The 23,484-nt window shown below is 51.5% G+C and overlaps 1 protein-coding gene across 1 annotated transcript; it reads right to left on the reverse strand.

Moving 5' to 3' along the window:
• On the reverse strand, positions 1-17,831 carry OVOL2 (ovo like zinc finger 2). Its single transcript, XM_075925756.2, has 4 exons — positions 17,446-17,831; positions 14,365-14,564; positions 7,933-8,122; positions 1-2,943 (listed from the first exon to the last, which is right to left on the reverse strand). The coding sequence occupies exons 1-4, from the start codon at positions 17,543-17,545 to the stop codon at positions 2,633-2,635; spliced, it is 801 nt and encodes a 266-aa protein (XP_075781871.2). The 5' UTR covers positions 17,546-17,831; the 3' UTR covers positions 1-2,632.
• Between the last annotated feature and the right edge of the window lie 5,653 nt (positions 17,832-23,484).

Raw genomic sequence — 23,484 nt, forward strand, 5'->3', positions numbered from 1 at the left:
TGGGATCCTTTTTCATGACGGTCCTTACCCTGACTAAAAACTCAAGCCGGCTTTCATCGCTGAAGGATCATACAGTCATGACCACGGAACAACTAAAAGCCAACATACAATCTGCAGCCAACATGTCACTTCCTAAATATTCTGTCATTCATCTCAACACTTTGTACATGAAATTCTGTTTATTAAAGTAGCCCTCGCAAGCTTTCCTGATACAAAGTACAGTAAGATTCTTGTACTTTACAACAAAGCTTCACTTTATTAAGATTTTTGTCAAGACCCCAAGCACCCCCAGTCCTATTGCATAAAATAGTTTCATTAAGGAATGCTTAAAAACACACAAAATCTATCCCGTCCCCTCCTTCCCCAGCCAAAGCCTGGGAAGATGTCTGTGCAAGGACTGAGGCAATCAAAGAAAATTTCGTTTTTACAGACACAGCCAGAATCTGGAATCATTTTCATGTGCTAACCATGGAGGCGCTGATCAGTTCCATAGTTCAGGCTAAGTTCCATTTTGCATTAAAGTAGGGATTCAGCCTCTTTGCTTTGTATACAAAATAAGTGTGTGTCCTCTCCAGTCTGACTCCACTTGCTCTTTGAGTACAGAAGGAGGTTTTAGGTCATTTACATGTCCATTCATTCCTAGAATGAGGCATTCAGACTGGGTCCTTTAAGAAATTAGTGTTGGCATGAGTCTTTTCTCCGTCCTGAGTGATCTTAGCGGAGTAGAGCACCAATCGCCACTCTTCCTTGCCAGCTGATTTGCAAAGAACAGTTCTATTGGCTGAAGTAACTCAGTAGTACTAGGGTGATTGGACACATGTGGCAAGATGGATGGTTTGACCCAACTGGCATTTTCTTCAAAGATTCCAAGCAGCAACTTCTAATCCATTTGCTAGAGCCAGTTGCAGTATTTCAGTTTTCCCTCTGCTCTGCACCTGCCGGGGCTGGCTTTGAAGAGGCGATTAGCCAGCCTCTGCACCCTTGTTTGGGCATTAGTGTTTGTAAAGCTCCCGATTGGCCCTGCCGCTTGGCTCCACTGAGCGAGCACTGCCAAGGGAACTAGAGGGGAAACAAAGGGGAAGTCCTTAAAAACAAAAGATATTGGGACTCCAGGCCTGGGGTCTTTCTCTCCCTGCTCCCTCACAAAGCATATTGCTGGTCTCACGAACACACGCTTCTAAACCACTAAGTTAGTAGCCAACTAACAGCCAGTCTGTTTTGGTTGATTTGTGCTTCTTTAGCAGTGCAGCACAGTTCTCAACCTAGGTCAGGGGGTGGCCAACCCATTTAACAAAGAGAGCCAAAACCGCAGCAGAAAAAATGAGAAGAGCCGCACCAGAATTGTCGGGCAAAACCAAAAAAATTTTTAAAAATGTTTTGTAAGGATGCTGCCCCTTTAAGACGGCCGCCATCTTGGGCACCATTTTTTTAAAACCCCACAGCTCCGACCTGGTAAGCACAGGGAAACCGGGGGCTGGAGGGGCTCTAACAGGGGGCAGGGACAGTTTGGGGGGGGTGCAGGAACAGCTTCGCAAGCTGTACTTTTGGGGAGCAAGAGCTACATGTGGTTCACGAGCCGCGGGTTGGCCACGGCTGACTTAGGTGAACTGCCTAGTGCCCTCTGGCTGCTTTGCATTGGTTGGGTATCACAGTAAATCCACCCTTAAAAGTTTAATTTTTGAAAAAAACGATTGAAGATGGGTGCCATATATCTGCAAGCCCTTAGAAATACATGGTAGCATTCTCTTTGTGTTTCTTATTTAGTGTTCCTCTATGATATATTTTTTAAATTAGGGAAATTCCCCAACAAAAAAATATATTAAGAGGAAGTTAAGGTTGAAAAGATACCTCAGTCATTAAGGATTAAACAACCTGTGACTTAAGAAGACGTGATAGTGATCTCAAAACCTAGCATTACAAAACCAGTAAATTCACCAAACAACCTTAACTCTGCCCTGGAGTCATGCCAAATTGGGGGGAAGGGGTGGAATTATGTGAAAAAAAACTAACTTGTCTTTAAAATTATTTCTTTTTCCAACCTGGGATTACAAATCTTAACCACTCTAACTGTAATCACCAGGTTACTGCGTGGTGTCACTACAGGGCAGAGTTAAGGTTACTCAGGTGCATTGATTATGCATTTTTAACCTTATGATACATACTCTCATCCTTAACATCCTCTTACTGTAGACTTTCACCTAGGAATAACATTAATGATATTTAGCTATGACCTAGCACTTTTCATCCACATATCTCAAAGCACCTTACAAAGCTTATCAGTATCGTTATCCCCATCATACAGATGGGGAAACTGAGTCACAGAATGACAACGTGACTTGCCCATTATTACACAGCAGGCCAGTGGCAGAGCTGGCAACTGAAGTGAAGTCACCCAAATACCAGCGCAGGGCTCTATTCAGAGGGCCAAAGTTTTCCTTTTATCCTCCTGGTTAAAAAAGGCTGGTATTTTCATTAAGCTGAAAATTTTTTTTCACACTGAGGCTCTAACATCCACAGCCTGTTATCACCAAAAGGATAAGATTCCTGGTATTACACAGATCCCTTTTAAAGCTGTTGAAAAAAATATCCTAAATGTAAACTTCATTGCATATGACCATTGCAATCCACTGTGTTACTCGTCTTCCTCATGGTCTTCAGGGCTCCTCTGTAGGACAGAGGTCAGTTTATTCTGTAAGACAGCTGCCAGCTTTTTAGAGGTTTTCTTGAGGAAAGCACTCCCAGGGTGGGCGTTATTGACATGCAGATACAAGTCCTCTTGCGTCGGGCCCGTGTAGCCACAGTCTTCGCAGACGTAAAGTTTATCGCGCCGCTGTTTGTAGGCATATTGCTGCTGTACCCCATGGATCTTTTTGAGATGAGATTCCAGAGAACATCGCTGGGTAAAGGCCTTGTTGCAGATCTCACATTTGTAAGGACGGATTCCTACAAGGTCAGAAGACATTACTTGTTATTAATGATTATGAATCACATGTCTTGTAATAACCCTTTGGGACCAACCAAGAGAAACAGCCCCATTGCACTAGGCTGCAAACAGGGATTAAGAGATGGTCCCTGCTCTGAACTGCTTACAAGCTAAATAAATATTTACACTTTCCTAGGCTAAAGAGTTTCTGAAGTGCGTGTCTCAAGCAAAGTGTCTTACATTTGTAGTAGCCTGGTTCAGAAACACACAAAAGTGTTTCAATGAGCCCTACGCACATGTTTAAGCTGAACAAGAAGGCTTTCTTGACTTACTGTCCTAAATTTATACAGAGTTGCTGACTCTCATGATATTGAGATATTAGGGGTTTGGAATAGCTGCCATGAGGAGAGACAATCCGACTAGGACTTTTCAGCATAGAAAAGAGGAGACTAAGGGAGGATATGATTGAGGTCTATAAAATCATGTCTGGTGTGGAGGAAGTGATAAGGAAAAGTGATTTACTTGTTCCCATAACATAAGAACCAGAGGTCACCAAATGAAATCAATGGGTAGCAGGTTTAAAACAAAAAAAGGAAGTACTTCTTCATGCAACACACAGTCAACCTGTGGAACTCCTTGCCAGAGGAGGAGCATAGGTCCATCAATGGCTATTAGCCAGGATGGGCAGGGATAGTGTCCCTGGCTGCCATTTGTCAGAGGCTGGAAATGGATGATAGGGGATGATAGGGGATCACTTGATGATTCCCTCTTCTGTTCACTCCCTCTAGGGCATCTGGCTTTGGCCACTATCGGAGGACAGGACACTGGGCTAGATGGACCTTTGGTCTGACCCAGTATGGCCTTTTTTATGTTCTTATGACTTTGATGGGTCCACAGTTTCACCCGGGCTACGTCTACATTGGCCCCTTTTCCGGAAGGGGCATGTTAATTTCACAAGTCATAATAGGGAAATCCGCGGGGGATTTAAATATCCCCCACGGCATTTAAATAAAAATGTCCACCGCTTTTTTCCGGCTTTTAGAAAAGCCGGAAAAGAGCGTCTACACTGGCCCCGATCCTCCGGAAAAAGCGCCCTTTTCCAGACGATCTTATTCCTAGTTTTCATGAATGCTGAGAAAAACCTGAAAATGTTTTCCCTAAACGACTCAAAACCCAGAAGACAAATCAAAATCACTCACTTTAAAAAATAAAACCACTTGATTTTTAACCCAATCTCATGATTTTCAGGGCCCTGGCTCACGCGTTTTGAGCACATGGCATTGGCAATACCAACTACATTGCCTGTCTTTCCAAAGTGCTGGGCCCACTGACTCTCATCGGGATTGGTGGCTGCTCAGGGCTAATCCAGACCACTTAGTTCAGAAGTTGAACTGGTTTCACTTAATCGGTTTAAAAAATAATGCAATTAAAGCAGTTCAATTCTCTGTGTGGACATTCCCAGACTGTTTTTTGGAGCAGTTATATCAGTTTAGTTTGAGACTTGAATTTAGTGATGCAGGCTAAACTGATTCAGACTGAACTCTCTAGGGCAGCACCCTTGGGACCTGATCGGAACTGAACCAGAGAATTTGCCAGACTACGGGAGGTCAATATTGTCTGGCAGTATTACCAACCCGTCCACCACTTACTGGGCTCTTCGAAGACGTTTTGGGGTAAACTAGAGCTAAGTAACAGCACAGAATCCTGAGAGCCAGGACTGGTGGCTGTAAACAGACTTAATGGGACTGCAGCAAAGTTGGTTACACACTATGATAAGTGGGCATTCGACTAGCTAAAATCGTGCCTAATCATGGATGCTGCTGGACTACAGAGGTTCAACCTGTATAAGTGAGGTTTCAATTGGTCTGAATGTCCATATGCACGAGACTGGCTTAACAAAATCAATTCAAGATTATGTGTTTGTCTACAGGTGGGAATTTACAAAACAGCTGTTCTATTTTCCTAAATTTCCAACTTCAGGTAAACTGGTGCAACTTTGCATTTACTCTTTCTGATTCTGCAAATATTTAGACACAAGTGCAAAATAGTCTGTATGCTCAGGGCTTTCCTGCTGCAGCTGGACAAAAACAAAATGAAAAGAGGAGTAAAATTCTCGCATTCAGATGAAGGGACGGCAGCTTTGTGATCGAATTGAGCACTGTTGATGACTCAACTTCTGAATCATTTTAGAAGAATCATCCAGCTAGTTTGAGGCTGGAAGAGGGAGATTCTCAAACACATATTTCTCTGATAGTGTTAAAAAGTTTGTCCCAATCCTAGCAGTCAGGCCCTATCTCCACTACAGGTGCAACACTGAAACAGCAGAAGCGCTTTAGCTATGCCACTGTAGCATCATTGTATAGACACTTCCTGTCGTGATACAAGGGATTTTTCCGTTGCTCTAGGTCAGGGTTTCCAAATAGCGCTCCATGCAATGAGTCCAGTGACTCTGCAAGAAAATATTAATGACAGATGTGACACCCTGTTATTTTGTTACTAATTTTCTGATGGTTTTCTTGAAAGAAAAAAAAAAGAATTTATAAAGAAATGAAAATAGAATTTAAAAAATTGGTCTATTTATTTGGGTACCTATTGAATTAAAAATCCTGATATTTTATGGGCTCCACCAAATGTTCAGGAGTCCATACAGGCTCTGTGGCTGAAAAGGTTTGGGAAACCGTGCTGTAGATAGTCCATCCCCCCAAGCAATGGTAGCTAGATCTACCGATCCTTTCATCAACCTAGAAGGCTTTAAACTGTGGAGTTAGGGCAGCATAACTACCACACGTGGGGGGGTAGGGTGTGTGTGAATTTTTCACAATTTCCATGAAAGCTTGTTGGAGTTAGTAATAGAAATGTAGCCGTGTTAGTCTGGTGTAGCTGAAGCAAAATACAGGACTATGTAGCACTTTAAAGACTAACAAGATGGTTTATTAGATGATGAGCTTTCGTGGGCCAGACCCACTTCCTCAGATCAAATAGTGGAAGAAAATCTTCCACTATTTGATCTGAGGAAGTGGGTCTGGCCCACGAAAGCTCATCACTTAATAAACCATCTTGTTAGTCTTTAAAGTGCTGCATAGTCCTGCATGTTGCAATTAGTCTGCAGAAGAGAAGAGTGAGGGAGGATTTGATAGCAGCCTTCAACCACCTGAAGGGAGGTTCCAAAGAGGCTGGAGAGAGGCTGTTCACAGAGGTGACAGATGACAGAACGAGGAGCAATGAACTCAAGTTGCAGTGGGGAGATCTAGGTTGGATATTAGGATAAACTATTTCCCTAGGAGGGTGGGAAGCACTGGGATGGGTTCCCTAGGGAGGTGGTGGAATTTCCATTCCTAGAGGTTTTGAAGTCCTGGCTTGACAAAGCCCGTGGCTGGGATGGTTTAGTTGGGATTGGTCCTGCTTTTAACAAGGAGGTCGGACTTGACAACCTCCTGACGTCTCTTCCAACCCTAGAATTCTATGAAAACGGCCAAGTTTAAAATCGAATCGGAGGAAACAAAACTGACCTCTTTTAGCAATAATGCCTTTGATTTAACAAGATGAGTTTAGGCTGGTTACTTTTTATGTTCAATTCAGCTCAGGCAGTGGGAAGAGACAAGTCAGTTTCACGTGCCTGCTCTCAGGCATTATTACAGAGCAGCAAAGTTTTGCTCGGAAGCACAGCAGGGAACGATAGTTTCACTGAGACGTTCCAGTATGTTACATATGGACATGTGTCTGCTGCTTTAAGCTGTTTTAGTTCTTATTAAAAGCTTGTTTTTACCCAGTCTAAACTCGGGGCCAAATTGAACCTGACAGTTTGTCTCAAAATTCTGTTCCCTGCTGCTATCTCCGACAGCTTTTCATGCACACATGGAAGATCCCACAGCACTTTTCAGATAGAAAGACCGGTATTTTGGCCAACATTTCCTCAGTACATTAGAAATCGGTGTCTGTGCGGGAATGATGGGTAAGCCATAAATGCCACGTTAGCCAGACGCTGGAGGTGCAGTGGGGTACCCGGCTAATGGTTCTGTGCTTAGGAAAACCATACACACAACGGGGATGGTCCTGAGCTATCAGGGAGCATGCTGGGCAGTCACTCGGTGTCGAAATGCTGCTGATTTACAATGACCCCTGTTTCATAGGATAACTCAAGAATGCACCTCCAGCGTCTGGCTAACGTGGCATTTATGGCTTACCCATCATTCCCGCACAGACACCGACATCTAATGTACTGAGGAAATGTTGGCCAAAATACCGGTCTTTCTATCTGAAAAGTGCTGTGGGATCTTCCATGTGTGCATGAAAAGCTGTCGGAGATAGCAGCAGGGAACAGTGACGAGTCGGGAGTCTAGTGCCCCAGAAATTGCACTGATGCAACTAGATTGATGTAGTTAAACCAGAGCAGCCTTCTTGGGGACACACTTCAAACCAAGCCATCCGTATGGGTTTGGCTTAGTTCCCTTATCTGCCACTCTGACAAGAGCGTGCACAGAAGGATTTATAGGAAGTTAGGCTCCCTCTGTACAAACCCTCGCACTGGTTGACATCAGTGGGTGCAAACCCTGGTGTGAACACACTCATTCCAGCCTGACAGCGGCATGTTTTGGTTCAGCTTAATCCTGTTCCTAACTGAAGATAAACGGGCACAAGAACGTCCACACAGCCTTTGGGGCCTTCCATGTCTGCCCAAGCCCTTCGTTCAATGGATGCAATTTCTGTGGAATAGCAGAGTGATTCTGCCACACAGCTGGCTCTGGGGGGCGTCTGTGCTCAGGGCAATGAGAGGTCAGACTTGCTGCCCATCTTCCTTCAAGCCAGCCAGTCCAGAGGGGAGGCAGAGTAGGACGGAACCAATCAACCAAACCAAAGTGGAGTTTGTACCGAATATAAAAATCCTAGTCGGTGAAATTGCACCCCTAGGGAATTCACCCAGACGCTGCTTTCTCTAGCCTCTAGGAGGCAGCACACTCTAGTTTTCAAATAGGATCTCCACCTGGCAAGGTGGCAGACCAGCCACTCACCTGTATGGGTCCTGATGTGCCTCTTCAGATCAAAGGTGTCGTTGAACCCTTTGCCGCAGAAGGTGCACAGGTGTCGCTTCACTTGGCTGTGACATTTCACGTGGCGGTTGAGCATCCGCTGCAAGCGAAAGCCTTTGCCGCACAGCTCGCAATTGTGCAGCGCTGCAGCGTCGCACGTGCCGGTTGTGAACTAATGGACGGAAATAAAACATGGTTGATCCTGGGTTGACAGGCAAAGAACGGGGGGGTTGCTCTCTGCAGAGTGGAAAAAATCCTCATGGTAAAAATCCAGGGGAAAGTGAATATTATTGCAAACAGTACAGCCTGAGGTCATAGCTCCCCCCGGCAATATGAGATCAACCCCTTGTAGCCATGTTCCCTGCATCAACCTCCCTGCCTCATCAGGGCTTATATCTCCTAAAACATTAGGGCAGGAGGTCCGTTGCATCACAGCCAAACACAATATGGCTTCCCTGTGTTACATTTGCCCTCCCCACGTCTGCATTATCAGTGTCACAGCCTGGATCTGACCATGGAAAGTGTCATTTCACAATACACCAAATGATCTGCCCAAATGTACCCAAGACCTGATTTTCAAAGGCACAAAGGATGGCTAGTATCCAGCTCCCATTGACAGTATGCTAATTCTGCATTAGCCCCTATCTATTAACACATCCTGTGTCCAAGGGTTTGTTTCAACAGCACCATTTTAATAAAGAACTCTTTCCAAACGCTACAGATCCCACTAAAAGAGTTGCAGTTGTTTTGAGTCTGCGGGTTATTATAGTTAGCAGAATTGCATCTTAATAACATAGATGTGGGAAATTATTCCAGATGGGCCATATTTTCAGCTGATGTCAATCAGCTTCTCTCCATTTAAGTCAGGGGAGTGCCACCAATTTACACCCGCTCAGGATTACACGTATATAAAAAAGTTTTAATTGCTCAGAGTTAAGAATTCTGCAGAATCAACAGCAGACATTTTCGTGGAATTCTGGATATATTTAATAAAATGAGCTGCAGAGATAGGCTCATACTTGTAGGGGTCAGAGTTAAGGGTGCTACGTGAATTTCAATCTCTTGTTCAAACTTATATGAGAAAGGACAGACTGAATGATAGGATATGGAAGAGAGCAGGATTCCTAAAACTTATCTGGGATTTTTTGTATTTGAGGGGGGGAGGTGAGAGAGAGTTGGAAGAGATACAGCTATCTCAACATTGAGTTGGAGGGGGAGAAATGAAGGAGACTCCCTCGATTTCCACAAGAAATTGTCTAGGTGTTACACACTCTGAGGCATGGATCATAGACTTCAGTGGTTCTCCTGAGGTCCACACAGACCTTAAGAGTTCCACTGCTTCTTTGGGCAAAGTCCATAGCTCAATTCAATGGACAAGGAGCAAACTCGGGGGTTTTCCAAAGGACGAAAGGGAACCTGTCACATAAGTCCTAAACTGGGATAACAGAAACACGCAGTCGTGATAAAAAATGTAAACATGCAAAAGATCCAGCCAAGTACGCCAGCACGTGCTTTACTGTACCAGTGGTCCCCAACGCAGTGCCCGTGGGTGCCATGACGCCCGCCGGGGCATTTATGGGCGCCCACCGAGTGATCGGGGCCGGCCCTGGGCGCATGGGCGTCCTCCCTCCCCCCGGGCACGCGGCGCATGGCCGGCCCTGCCCCCGGGGGCCTGGCAGCCCCAAAAGGTTGGGGACCAGTGCTGTGAGCCTATAAGTAAGCCTTTGGCTTCAATAGGATTCTTCACATGCTTAGCTAAGCAAGGCATTTTGCTGAATCGAGACCTTGATTCTTGTCTCCATGAGACAGTTATGTCTGTTAATACTAAGGTCTTGTCATCCCAGGAAAATGTTACCAGTTAGAATTATAGAACCCCCCTAGATAAAGCACACTTCAGCCCTCTGCTACCAGGTTATTTTCAGTCTAACTTAACCCCCTTCGCAAGCAACATAAATGAAACCACAAACACAAAACCAGCCACACTTATCCCAGAATAAGAGCATCTACATAGAGGCTCTGAGAGTATAATCAAATCTATTGGCATTAACATCTTCGTTTACACCAAAAAACCTTCCCCATATAGACGAGCCCTAAATCAGTTTAGAATCACTCCTTGGCTACGTCTACACTGGAATGATTTTCCGGAAATGCTTTTAACGGAAAAGTTTTCCGCTAAAAGCATTTTCGGAATAGCGCATCTAGATTGGCAGGACGCTTTTCCGCAAAAGCACTTTTTGCGGAAAAGCGTCCGTGGCCAATCTAGACGCAGTTTTGCGCAAAAAAGCCCCGATCGCCATTTTTGCGATCGGGGCTTTTTTGCGGAAAACAAATCTCTGCTGTCTACACTGGCCCTTTTGCGCAAAAGTTTTTCGGAAAAAGACTTTTGCCCGAACAGGAGCAGCATAGTATTTCCGCAAAAGCACTGACAATCTTACATGAGATCGTCAGTGCTTTTGCGGAAATTCAAGCGGCCAGTGTAGACAGCTGGCAAGTTTTTCTGCAAAAGCAGATGATTTTGCGGAAAAACTTGCCAGTCTAGACACAGCCCTTGAGTGAAATCAATGCAGCTTTCCAGTATAAACAAGCTTTCAGTTTATCTCAAAGAACTTCCTCTTACTGAGGGACAGAAGATTTGTGTACCAACAAAGTTGCCAGAGGTTTGGTTGGGAAGAAAACCCTTACAAAGCAAACCAGCATGCTGTTGTGTTGACTCTGCAGAGACTGAAACAATAGAAGGGTCTTCCCCCCTGTTCATCTCACTTGTCTGTTAATTCATTGGAAAGTCTTACTGTGGGCTAATCTTTTCATTCTTGATTCTAATACAAAAAAGGTCGAGCTAATGGGATTATCTGAAGTGATTGGACCCCATGCTGGTGACTCAGCCATTTGGAAGCCAGTCCCTTATGGGAAAGGCTCAATGTTTTGATTATGCTGGCAGTAAAACATTATTTAGAGAGCTCCCAGTGCTTGCCGCTAGCCATTCAGGAGATGTCTATACTGCAGTAAAAGACCAGCAGCTGGCCTGGGCCAGGCGACTCAGGCTCACGGAGGAAGGGAGAGTTATACAGCTGCAGTTTAGATATTCAGGCTGGGGAGAGAACCTGGGATCTAAGACTCCACATGGGAGGAGCATCCCAGAACTGGAGCCAGAATGTCTGTATCGTATCGGCATTGTCTAGCCCCAGACACCCAAGTCAGCTGACCAGTGCCAGCCACTGTGTGCCCCGAGTCTATCACAGTGTAGAGGTTCTATAAAACACAGGGTGCGAGTATCAACTAGTTGACGGAATTTCCATCGACTAGTCGATAAGGGAAGAAACTGCAGAGTTAGCTCCCAGCCTCAGGAGCTAACCTCACTGTGGCTCTACCTTTTAAATGTATGAAGTGCCACCAGGCGAGCTGGGATAGCTGATTGTCTGGAGGCTCTTAATACATTTAAAAAGCAGAATCGTGGTGTTTGGGACCAGGCACGAGCCAAGAATCAGTTGATTCACGGCTCGTCCTGATCCCCCACTATGCCTCTACCTCCACTGCCCCCTACAGAAACGTTGCTGGGGGGGGAAGGGGAACTGGCTTCTAAGAACCTACTTTTAAGCTGGCTCCCCCCAGCACCAGTTCCTATTCCCCCCCACTTGCTGCCTCTGATAAACTAGTCACAAAGCAGAATCTGCGGTGTTTCTAGAGAACTTGGAGATATTCTGCAGAAACTAGGTTACTAAAACGATATGTATTTGTCCATGATCTCACCTGTGACTTTAACAATATCCAAGATTAAAATATAAGGAACAGCAGTAAACTAGTGAGCAAAATACATCCTCATTGAAATTCCACAGTTTGAGCAAAAAATAACTTCCCTGTTGATTCTATTCTTCCTAAGCCTAAGGGTGTGTCTAGACGACAGAGTTTTGTCGACAAAAGTGGACGTTTGCCGACAAAACTATACCTGCGTCTACACTACCGCTGAGTTCTGTCGACATAACGTCGACAGAACTCAGCAGTTTTGTCGACGCCGGTAAACCTCATTTTACGAGGCATAACGCCTTCTGTCGACAGAGTTTCTGTCGACAGAAGGTGTTATTGCATGTAAACTGTCCTTTGCGTCTACACTACCATGTCGACAAAGCAGCTTGCTTTGTCGACAGAACTGAATGTAGTGTAGACGCTCTTTGTCGACAGAAGTTTTGTCGACAGTATCTGTCGACAAAACTTCTGTCGACAAAAGCCTGTAGTCTAGACGTACCCTAAGAGTCCTATATCCTGCAATCAGCTCTGTTCCAGCATGAGGCTCGACCTGCACAGAGTACATGGCAGAATCAGGCCTTAAGGCAATACAAAGCTATTTTGTGTTTGATCATAGCACAACTAAATAATAAGGAAGAGGCAGAGAATTAGGTTTTCCTGAGCCCTGGCTATTTGGCCTCACACTCATTATTGTCAGCCGTAGCAAAGCAATGCTAGCAAGTCCTGGCTCAATGGAAAGTAATGCAAAACCAGGGAATTTTGAAAATCTATAGGGGGCACGTATGGAACTATAGAGGGCAAGAATAGTGATGCCTCTCACTCACTCTCACTGTGGCTATGAGTACACTAGAAATATAGTAGGGAGGTTGTTATAATTCACTACAGGTTGAACCTCTCTAGCTTGGCATCCTCGGGACCCAATCAGTTCCGAACCAGAGAATTTTCCAGACCACAGGAGATCAATATTATCTAGCAGCTTTACCAACACTTCCACTGCTTACTGGGCTGTTAGAATAAATATAGGGGTAAATTACTGCAAAATAACAGCACCGAACACTGAGAGCCAGGACTGATGGCTATAAACAAACTTTATGAGACCGTGGGAAACTTGGCCATGCCTATGAAAATTGAACATCCAGCTATCCAAAATCATGCTGGGCCACGGACGTTGCCGGACCAGAGAGTTCTGGATTAGAGAGGTTCAACCTGTACTAACATGTGATAGCTAATATTGTTAAACCCTACATAGATACAGGAAGTTACAGTAGTTCCATCGAGGTAGCACTACAGCTTCCCTTGACTACATCAGGGTTTTTCATGTTCGCCATCTCATTGTAAAAACACACCTATTATTGCCTTGCAGAGACCTAGCCTATGGCATTGAGCCACCTTCCACTGCAGTCAAGGGGAACATCTCCATTGACATCAGGGGAAGATGGATAGGGCTGGATTGTATTTTTCACCCTAGTCTTCCGGTCCATGCTACACTTGCAATGATGGCTTAGCAGTGGGCTGGACTCATTCGCTCTGAACGGCTTTCACACCAGACAAGAGGGCTCAGTCAATTGCCCTTTCCCTGTCTTGCCCTTTCTGCTGAAATCCACCGGCTCTGCCTCACAGGAATGGAGACAGCTGGGGTCTGACTCCGTCAGGCCCCAAAAATACGGGTGTACCTGTGTACACACCAAGCACACACACTGGCTGAATTTTTCAATAGTTATTTGCAGTAGAATTTAAGAGTTATGAGCCCGGGTTACAAACTGACCAGTCAACCAACCATTTGGAACCAGAACTACACAATCAGGCAGCAGCGGAGACTTTACCTTAGACCTTACTTCATCCCCTGCTTTTCAGCACAATGAGCCACCCACATTCTCCACACTTGCTTATCAGCTGCCATGAGATCTAAGTCCTCCCATTTCAAATTAATTTTTTCTATGTTGTTGATAATTGTCCACTTCCAAGTCATCCTACAGCTACCCCTCTTTCTTGTTGGATTTTCTGGCTTCCCACTGAGAGCCATAATCAACAATAAAAAAAATTAATAGAGAACAGTCCTGCATTAAACATAAACTATTAACAAAAGTAAGAAGAAAGTGGCACTTTTCTTCTGTGTGGAAAAGTTTCAAAGCTGTATGAAGACCCTGTTCAGCTGTAAACTTTTGAAAGAACCACCATACAGTTTAGTTCAGAGTTACAAAGAGTTCAGTGTTACAGCCTCTATTCTGCCGGTGTTTGTAACTCTGAGGTTCTGCTGTAACAGACAATTCATACATTTCAGCAGAAGGGATGTGTCTAAATCCCCTAGGCTGATTAAGACTTTTAGCTACAGTTTTTGAGCGGTGGGGGAGCTTTGTATTTAACTGAAAGGCCATTTTCAGGGCATTTCTGGGGATAGATTGGCTTTGCTCCCCCACCCAAATTGCAAGTCCTGGGCAGATGTGGAATTTGTCCCCAACCTGTGCACAGCACCCCCCACATATAGATGTATGGTAGTGACAGGTGGTAGGATCGAGATCATCCAAGGTGCCTAACTTCAATGGGAGTCAGGTGCCTAAATACCTTGACGAATCAGAGCCTGTGTTCCTCAGTTAGCAGGGGCCTGTCACCAGGTTGGCTGTGCCCCCTGGGGGTCATATTAGGGGAGGCTGGCACCAGGGACTTGTTCTGTACCTTGATTTTTGATCTGACCACTGGGCGCTTCAGGGCCAAGTCCAGTAGGGTCCCCTCCGTGTTCCTGATCTCAGCTGCTGGCTGAGGAGTCGGGGGGTCGCTTGGCTCAGCCTCTCTCGTGCTGGTGGCGCTGCTGCTATTGCTCTCCAAGCTGCAGCTGTCTTCATTGCGGTAGTTCAGCAGCACACAGCCAATCCCTCCTGGGGCGAGGCAGAGAAGGGGGGTTACTGGAAAAGGGAGAGACGCTTCCTACAGGCGAAAGGGCTGGTCTGGATTCAGAGCTACCACAGGAGGAGGAGTGCCCTGGGGAGGGGCAACAGCAGCAGGGTGTAGGGGGCAACTGCAGTGCGACCAAGGGCAGGCTGGGCTTGGGACTGCCCACAAGAGGGTCAGGGGAGCAGAGTGGATGGGTGCTGCCCGGAGCCAGGCTGGCAGGGTGCTCTTGGAGGGCACAGGCTGGCAAGGTGCTGCCAGAGGGCACAGATGATGGTGGGGTGCCAAGCTGCCAAGGGGAAGGAAGGCAGGGCACTGGCCAAGGGTGGGTGGGCAGGCTGGCAAGAGGCAGGCAGGGCACTGCTGCAGGGTGCCTAGGGTGGGGGAGGGATACCAAGCTGGCAAGGGGCAGGAAGACAATGTGCTGTTCATGGCATGCAGGGTAGCGATGTCAGGGGATGCCAAGCTGGGAGGGAGGCCCCTGTCCAGAGTGGGTGCCAGGCTGGCGAGCAGGCAGAGTGCTCTCCAGGAGCCGGGGAGGTGGGGGCAGGAGCCAGAGTCATGCCAGGCTGTCAGGGCACTGCCAGTGGGTGCAAGTGGCAGGGAGCGATTCCAGGCAGGTAGGGGGTGGCAGGTAAGCAGTGGGCAGACAGGGCACTAGTGGTGAGTGCAGGGTGCCAGTCTGCTGGGCAAGAGGTAGTCATGCATGGGTCAGTTGGTGGGCGCTTGGTCCCAGGCAGGCAGGGGGCAAGGCAAACGGCAGGGGGTAGTGCCAGGCAGGACAGATAGTGGGAGTGGGGTGCCGGGCAGGCACAGAGTGATGCTAGGCAGGGTGCAGGTGGCAAGGGTGGGGCTCCAAGCTGGTTGGTAGAGTGCAGCGAGGAGTGCCAGGCTGGCGGGCAATCAGGGCACAGGAGGCAGGGGATGCCAGGCAGGTAAGAGACAGGCAGGCAGCAGGAGAGGTACCAGGCAACGAGGGGGCAGGCAGGGGGTGGGGTGCCAGGCACAGGTGCCAGGATAGGCAGGCACAGGTCAGGTGGTGGGGCAGGGTGCCAGGTAGGCAGATGGCAGGCAATGTTCCCTCTATTTTTTTTTTGGCTAGCCACGTGCGGAATAAACGTTGTTATATGCACCAAGGCATGTGTGGGTGTGCACCACCAATAGAAACACATGTGGATGGCGCTAGGTGCTTGGCTAATGGTCTGGGAGGCATCTGAATCTTTCCTGGGCTGCTACAGGGAACACTGGTGGCAGGGAAGTGGCAGGAAGGTAGGGGTGCCTGGCAAGGGGAGGGGCACCAGGCAGGGAGGGGGCAGAGTGCCAGATGGGCAGGGGCAGGGGGGCCAGGCAGGCATGGGGAGCCAGGGGTGGGGTGCCAGGTAAGGGGCGGGGAGCCAGGCAGCCAGGGGCAGGAGGGTGCCAGGCAGGGGCGGCCCTGGACTGTTTGAGCAGGGCGGGCAGGGCAGGGTGGGGCGGCCCAGCTAACAGTGCGCTCGGTAACTCAAACACTAATGGTCCCAAAGTTCAAACAGCCCAGCCGGGCCGGGCTGCAGCTTCCTCCTTCCTTCCCGTTATACCCGCGCAGGGGGGCCGGGCCCAGCCGGTGCGCTCAACAGCCGGCCCGCAGGCATCGCTGCCAGGGCACTAGGGCCCGATCCCGGGGGCGTCAATGGGAAGACGTCCCCCCCCCCGCCTTTGGATCCGGCTCAGAGACCAGCGGGACAGGGAGTCACTCCAGTGGGGGCTGGATCCAGTACAGTTGGGGGAACGTCTCCGGGGATCAGCTAGGATCGAGGGGTGCACCCCACACCCCCACAGCCCCCCCACACGCCGATCCTCCCGCACACCCATCCCCACACCCCCACAGCCCTCCCACACGCCGATCCTCCCGCACACCCATCCCCACACCCCCACAGTCCCCCCCACACACCGATCCTCCCGCACACCCATCCCCACACCCCCACAGTCCCCCCCACACGCCGATCCTCCCGCACACCCATCCCCACACCCCCACAGTCCCCCCCACACGCTGATCCTCCCGCACACCCATCCCCACACCCCCACAGTCCCCCCCACACGCCGATCCTCCCGCACACCCATCCCCACACCCCCACAGTCCCCCCACACACCGATCCTCCCGCACACCCATCCCCACACCCCCACAGTCCCCCCCACACGCCGATCCTCCCGCACACCCATCCCCACACCCCCACAGCCCCCCCACACGCCGATCCTCCCGCACACCCATCCCCACACCCCCACAGCCCCCCCACACGCCGATCCTCCCGCACACCCATCCCCACACCCCCACAGCCCCCCCCACACGCCGATCCTCCCGCACACCCATCCCCACACCCCCACAGCCCCCCCACACGCCGATCCTCCCGCACACCCATCCCCACACCCCCACAGCCCCCCCCACACGCCGATCCTCCCGCACACCCATCCCCACACCCCCACAGTTCCCCCCCCACACGCCGATCCTCCCGCACACCCATCCCCACACCCCCACAGTCCCCCCCACACGCCGATCCTCCCGCCCCCCCATCCCCCCACGCCCCCTCCCACAGTCACCCCGTCCCCCATCTTCACACTCACTCCGCCCCCCCCCAATCCCACCCCCCGCACCCGCCAGCCCCTCAGGCCCCCACGTGTCCTTTTCCCAGCTGCGAGTCACTATCACGTGCGACACCCCCCCCCCCCCGTTTCGTGGCGCCCCCCACCCCCCATCCAGCCCCGTCTGTTCTCGCTGGGAGCTGCCCCTGTGCCCCCCCAGCACAAACTCCGCCCCCCCCCCCCCGCTGCCCCGCCGGCTCTGGGCCCCGCTCTGCCTCCCCCCCCCCCCCCGCAGCGCGCCCCGGGCCGTACCTGGGATGTAGGTGTCGGCGCGCTCCTCGTCCGGCAGCTCATCCCAGCTGCGGCTGGCGGGCTGCGGGCTGCGCCGCTTCACCAGGAAGGCGCGGGGCATGGCGCGGGCGCCGGGCTGCCCTGGCCCCGCGAGCGGCTGCCGCGCGCCCCTCACCGTGGCTCCCGCCGCGCCCAGCCCCGAGCCGGGCGGGGGGAAACTTTCCCGAGCTGGCCTGGCGCCCGCACCAGGAAACTCGGCGGGCGCGGAGCATGCGTGCTGCGGACATAACGGTGTCAACAAGGCGGCTTACCTGTCCGACCGGTCCGAGCGGCTCCGCGTGGCGCCCGCCCCGCCTCCCGGGCACGCGGGCTGCAAAGAATTCACGGGGGGGGCAGCCTGTCCTGCCCCCGCGTTCCCCCCCCGCTTTAACCCCCCCCCCCCTCGCCCGCAGGTACAGCCCCCCCCGCCTCAGCCCCCCCCGCCCGCAGGTACAGCCCCGCCCGCCTTAGCGCCCCCCCCGCCCGCAGGTACAGCCCCGCCCGCCTTAGCCCCCCCCCCCCCGCCCGCAGGTACAGCCCCCCCGCCTTAGCCCCCCCCCGCCCGCAGGTACAGCCCCCCCCCCGCCTCAGCCCCCCCCGCCCGCAGGTACACCCCCCCCTTTAACCCCCCCCCCCCGCCCGCAGGTACAGCCCCCCCCTTAACCTCCCCCCGCCCGCAGGTACAGCCCCCCCGATTTAACCCCCCCCCGCCCGCAGGTACAGCCCCCCCCGCCTTAGCCCCCCCCCGCCCGCAGGTACAGCCCCCCCTTAACCCCCCCCCCCGCCCGCAGGTACAGCCCCCCCCCGCCTTAGCCCCCCCCCCCCGCCCGCAGGTACAGCCCCCCCTTAACCCCCCCCGCCCGCAGGTACAGCCCCCCCCGCCTCAGCCCCCCCCCCGCCCGCAGGTACAGCCCCCCCCTTTAACCCCCCCCCCCCCCCCCGCCCGCAGGTACAGCCCCCCCCTTAACCTCCCTTCGCCCGCAGGTACAGCCCCCCCCCGCCTTAGCCCCCCCCCCGCCCGCAGGTACAGCCCCCCCCCCCGATTTAACCCCCCCCCGCCCGCAGGTACAGCCCCCCCGCCTTAGCCCCCCCCCGCCCGCAGGTACAGCCCCCCCCCGCCTTACCCCCCCCCCCCGCCCGCAGGTACAGCCCCCCCCCGCCTTAGCCCCCCCCCCCCCCGCCCGCAGGTACAGCCCCCCCGCTTTAACCCCCCCCCCCGCCCGCAGGTACAGCCCCCCCCCCCCCCTTAACCCCCCTTCGCCCGCAGGTACAGCCCCCCCCCGCCTTAGCCCCCCCTCGCCCGCAGGTACAGCCCCCCCTTAACCCCCCCTCGCCCGCAGGTACAGCCCCCCCTTAGCCCCCCCCCTCGCCCGCAGGTACAGCCCCCCCGCTTTAACCCCCCCTCGCCCGCAGGTACAGCCCCCCCCCCCCCCCGCCTTAGCCCCCCCCCCCCCCCCCCGCAGGTACAGCCCCCCCCCCCCGCTTTAACCCCTTCGCCTTTATCCCTCCCCGCCTTTAGTTCCCATCGCCCTCGGGTGCAGCCCCCCCCCTCCCGCGTGGCGCCGGACCCGGGGGGGGGGCACTTGCGGGGCGAGTTACCAGCCCCCAGCACAAGGGGCTCGGCCCGGAGCTCGCTGCTGCGGGGGGACAAGCGCAGCCGGGGGCGAGCCGGGCTGGGGAGCTGCCCCCCAGGGAGGGGGGCCCGTCTGGCAAAGCCCGCACCTCCTGCCCGGGGGGGGGGGGCGGGGCGCGGCGCAGGCTCGCCAGGCGGGGGGAGGCAGCGGGTTTCCGACGGGCAGGGAGACGCCTCCTAACGGATCGAGGGGAAAGTTCTCCAGACGGGGCGTCCCCCCCCGCAGCGCGGATAGTGTGTGCGCGGGGGAGGGGTGGAGACAATGGGAACTGCCCCCCCCCCCCGCTCTAGAGCCAGCCCCCCCATGGGGTGCGGAACAACGTGTGCGGTGCGGGTACCGCGTACCGCCGAGCCACTGGAACCAGGTGCGGAGTGCAAGGCTGCTCTGCGGCGCACTCGCCCCGGGGCACAGGCAGGGGGGTGGGAACTCAGCACAAAGCGGTTCCTCTCCAGCCTGAAACTGCAGCCCCGTTGCGGGGTGATCCTGCCCCGTTGGGGCGAATGGGAGCTTTTCCATTGGACATCCCACGGGTCAAGGCAAGGGGCGCCCGCTTCGCCCCGCTGCCCGGTTCACAGGCCAGGCGCGGGGCTGTTCTCACCTGGGCCAAGCTGCGAAGTGCTCTTATTGTTCAGGGCTTTTAAAACCCCCGCTTGGCAGCTCACGTCCTGCCGAGCTGGAGGTAGGAGGGTCATCAGGGTGAGGCCGCCCTTCCCCTCCTCCCCTGGAGTTTTGCAATTGATTTCAATGGGGCAGAGTCTCACCTTATAGTGTCTAACCTGGTGGGTAAACAGGCTTTTCTCTTACCTCTTTAGCCTTTGTTCTATGATTGGTGCTTAATCACTGCCAGTCTGCTGGGGACTAGACACAAATAAAGCCCCCAGGACTGTCCTGTTACACGCTAGAAGTTGGTTTGTGGAACTTTTTTGAGCACACTAAGGAACAATAAAAAAGTAATCAACCCCCCCCCCCCCAAATCGGAATTTTTCTTAATTTTCTTCAGTTTTCTGTTTTTTTCTGTACAAATGGCAAACGAAAAATTCAGTTGTTTTGGGAGTTATTTAATTTAGTGGGGTTTTTTCCCCCTTTTCCCACCTCGATTCTCTTTTTTTCCTTTCTCATCTCCGCTCTCTTTTTCAGTGGCAAAATACAAAAAGAAATTAGGGGAGAGGGAGACATTTAAAATAAAAAGATTTAAATAAAAAATGTTCCCAAAAATAAAAGGAAAGCCACTCCTTTTCAAAAGCCACACAAGACACTGACTTTGACCTATTTTAATTTGCCGTTCTCCCTTCCTTTTGAATTTTTCAACCAACTTGCCTAAAATCTATTGGTAAGCCCTTATTAAACAGTACAGGTACTGGAAATCTATCCCCCTCCTGCCTCACTCAGCTCATACAAACGGTATTCAAATCGCATCATTTGTCGGTAAGGTGGAAGCCACCTTCTTGCTCAAGGTAAAATGCTAGCCCTGTTGAAGCAAATGGGGGTTTTGTCTGATTTCACTGGGGTCAGAATTTCACCCCAAGGACCATTTCAAAGCCTAACAGGAGTTAGGGTATGTCTACACTACAACGTTAATTCGAACTAATTTAGTTCGAATTAGTTAATTCGAACTGAGCTAATTCAAACTAACGGATCCAGACTAAAAAACTAGTTCGAATTAGCGTTTTGCTAATTCGAACTAGCATGTCCACATTAAGTGGTCCCTGAACTGGGGTTAAGGATGGCCGGAAGCAGTGCCGGCAGGACATCAGAGGAGGACTTAGAGCGTGGAGATGCTGCCTCAGGCTAGCTGAGGACTGTGCTTAAAGGGTCCTGACCCCCACCCCGGACAGACAGTTCTCAGGGGTGCCCCGCTTGCAAAGCAGTCCTGGCTTGGAGTGCCCTGAGTGCCCACACTGGGCACATCACACCACTCGGCCATCAGCCTGGCTGCACTTGCCGCAGGCTGCCATCTGGGGAGAGGGGACAATTGGGGGGCTGCAGGAGAGCTTCCACCCCCACAAGCCTGCAGAGCCAGCCCAGTCCTCCCCATCGGGGGCTCATGCCCCAGTCCTCCCTCACCTCCTTCCACTTACCCTTCCCTAGCCCCTCTTCTTGATGTACAAAATAAAGATAACATGTCTTCCAAAATGGAATCTGTCTTTATTGAACAAAACTGGGGGAGACTGGGAAAAGGAGGTGGGAGAGGGGAAGAGAGAGGCTGGGAGAGGGGAGGGCAACTAACATGATCAGGGGTTGGGAACAGGTCCCAGATGAAGAAAGGCTACAGAGACTGGGACTGTTCAGCTTAGAAAAGAGGAGACGGAGGGGGGACAGGATAGAGGTCTCTAAAAGCAGGAGTTGGGTGGAGAGGGTGCATACAGAAAAGTTCTTCATTAGTTCCCATAATATAAGGACTAGAGGACACCAAAGGAAAGGAATGGGTAGCAGGCTTCAAACTAGTAACAGAAAGTTCTTCTTCACAAAGCAAAGAGTCAACCTGTGGAACTCCTTGCTGCAGGAGGCTGTGAAGGCTAGAACTAGAACAGAGTTTAAAGGGAAGTGAGATCAAGTCATGGAGGTTGGGTCCATGGAGTGGTATTAGCCAGGGGGTAGAACGGGTGTCCCTGCCCAAGATTTGTGGAAGGCTGGAGAGGGATGGCACAAGACAAATGGCTTGGTCACTGTCTTCGGTCCATCCCCTCCAGGGTCCCTAGGGTTGGCCGCTGTCGGCAGACAGGCTACTGGGCTAGATGGACCTTTGGTCTGACCCAGGACGGCCATTGTAAGCTCAGGGCTCAGGGTCGGGGGTCTCAGTGGACCCCCTTGATTCTCTTGCACACCTGCTCCTGGGTGGCCAGGCTGGCAGCTCTCCTGCCCTAGACGGCCACTTTCCTGTGCCTAGTGCGGAGGTCGTGGACGAGTTCCACGATATCCGCACTAGACCAGGCGGGTGCCCGCCTCTTGCGGTCCCGGGCAAGCTCCCGGGAGCCGCCAGCCTGGTCCCGAGAAGAGGGGGAGGGCTGGTGGGCATCGGGTGGGTGGCTCGAGCCGTGCCAGGTGCAGGGTCTGCTAGCTGGGTGCTGGCAGGCTTGCACCTGGCACGGGCACCGTAGCCAGCCCGTGCCCCTTTAAGGGGTCCGGGACCAGGAGGGGGGCATAGAGTTTCCCTGGTGTTGGCCAGAGTGGCCACCAGGGAAAGCTGGAGAGGGCTAGCCTCCCACTAGTTCGAATTAAGGGGCTACACACCCCTTAATTCGAACTAGCTAGTTCGAACTAGGCTTAATCCTCGTGGAATGAGGATTACCTAGTTCGAACTAAGCGCTCCGTTAGTTCGAATTAAATTCGAACTAGCGGAGCGCTAATGTAGCGCCTATGAAAGTTAGTTCGAACTAACGTCCGTTAGTTCGAACTAACTTTGTAGTGTAGACATACCCTTAGAGAACTTGCACCAATGCACTTGAATAGATGAGTTAGGTTATTTCAAACCACGGTTTGTAAACTTTTTGTTCAATGCCTAACACAGTGGGTCAGGAGTCTCCAGATGCTGCTACCACAGTACAGACATGCAGTAGTGTAAGTAGTACAGACATGCACCAGTGCAACTAGATTGATTTTAAATCAACTTTGTTACAATGGAACAAGCTTTCTGATCTAGATCACAGTAAAGGCAATGGAAAGATAGCTACTAACTCCAGTGGGCTACAATTCAAGTTCTAAGGTCTGGTCTATGCATAGTTCTTAAACAATTTCTGTTAGAAGTGTGATGTTTTGCCAAAAGAGTTATACCAGGACATCTCTACATCTCTAGTGTGGACTAAGGCTACGTGTAGACTACATGCCTCTGGCGACCTCATTCCAGGAGGCATACCTGGGTGGTCGACAAATGCCTTTGATGTCGACACCCGCGCGTCCAGACTGCCGCGCTGAGCCGACAAACAGCTGATCGGCTCAGCGCGGCAGCCATGTAAATTTAAATGAAGCGGCGATTATTTAAATCGCCGCTTCATTTTCCTATGGCTGGTAGCCTCATCTACATGCCTCTGTCGCCAGAGGCATGTAGTCTAGACGTAGCCAAAGATATATTGGTATAAAGCAGTGCTTTTCAACCTTTTTTTATAAAGTACCCTCTTTTCAAAAAAAAATTATAAGTACTCCCAGTACCTACAATTTTCAGACACACAACATTTATTTCTGCCATTGCAACACATTTGTTTAAACAACTTAATCGTAGACGGGTGGGGGATGAAATTTTTGGGTGTAAAAAGTACAAAAATAATAAAGCGCTCTAAAACTTAAAACAAAAATTCAGTTTTCTCCAAATTTCAGTTGTGTTGATGTATCCTCCAGACTTCTCTTGAGTACCCCTAAGGGTACTTGAAACAAAATACAGGACTATTTCCTG

The sequence above is a fragment of the Pelodiscus sinensis genome, chromosome 3 (genome assembly GCF_052426305.1).
Source record: "Pelodiscus sinensis isolate ZL-2025 chromosome 3, ASM5242630v1, whole genome shotgun sequence".
Lineage (NCBI taxonomy): Eukaryota > Metazoa > Chordata > Testudines > Trionychidae > Pelodiscus > Pelodiscus sinensis.

Excerpts from the sequence above, each read along its gene's own strand:
- OVOL2 (XM_075925756.2), bottom strand. The coding sequence starts at position 17,545 with ATGCCCCGCGCCTTCCTGGTGAAGCGGCGCAGCCCGCAGCCCGCCAGC. Across the intron at positions 14,565-17,445 it reads CGCCGACACCTACATCCCAG|GAGGGATTGGCTGTGTGCTG; the intron begins GTACGGCCCGGG and ends GCCTCGCCCCAG. Across the intron at positions 2,944-7,932 it reads GCACATCAGGACCCATACAG|GAATCCGTCCTTACAAATGT; the intron begins GTGAGTGGCTGG and ends CTGACCTTGTAG.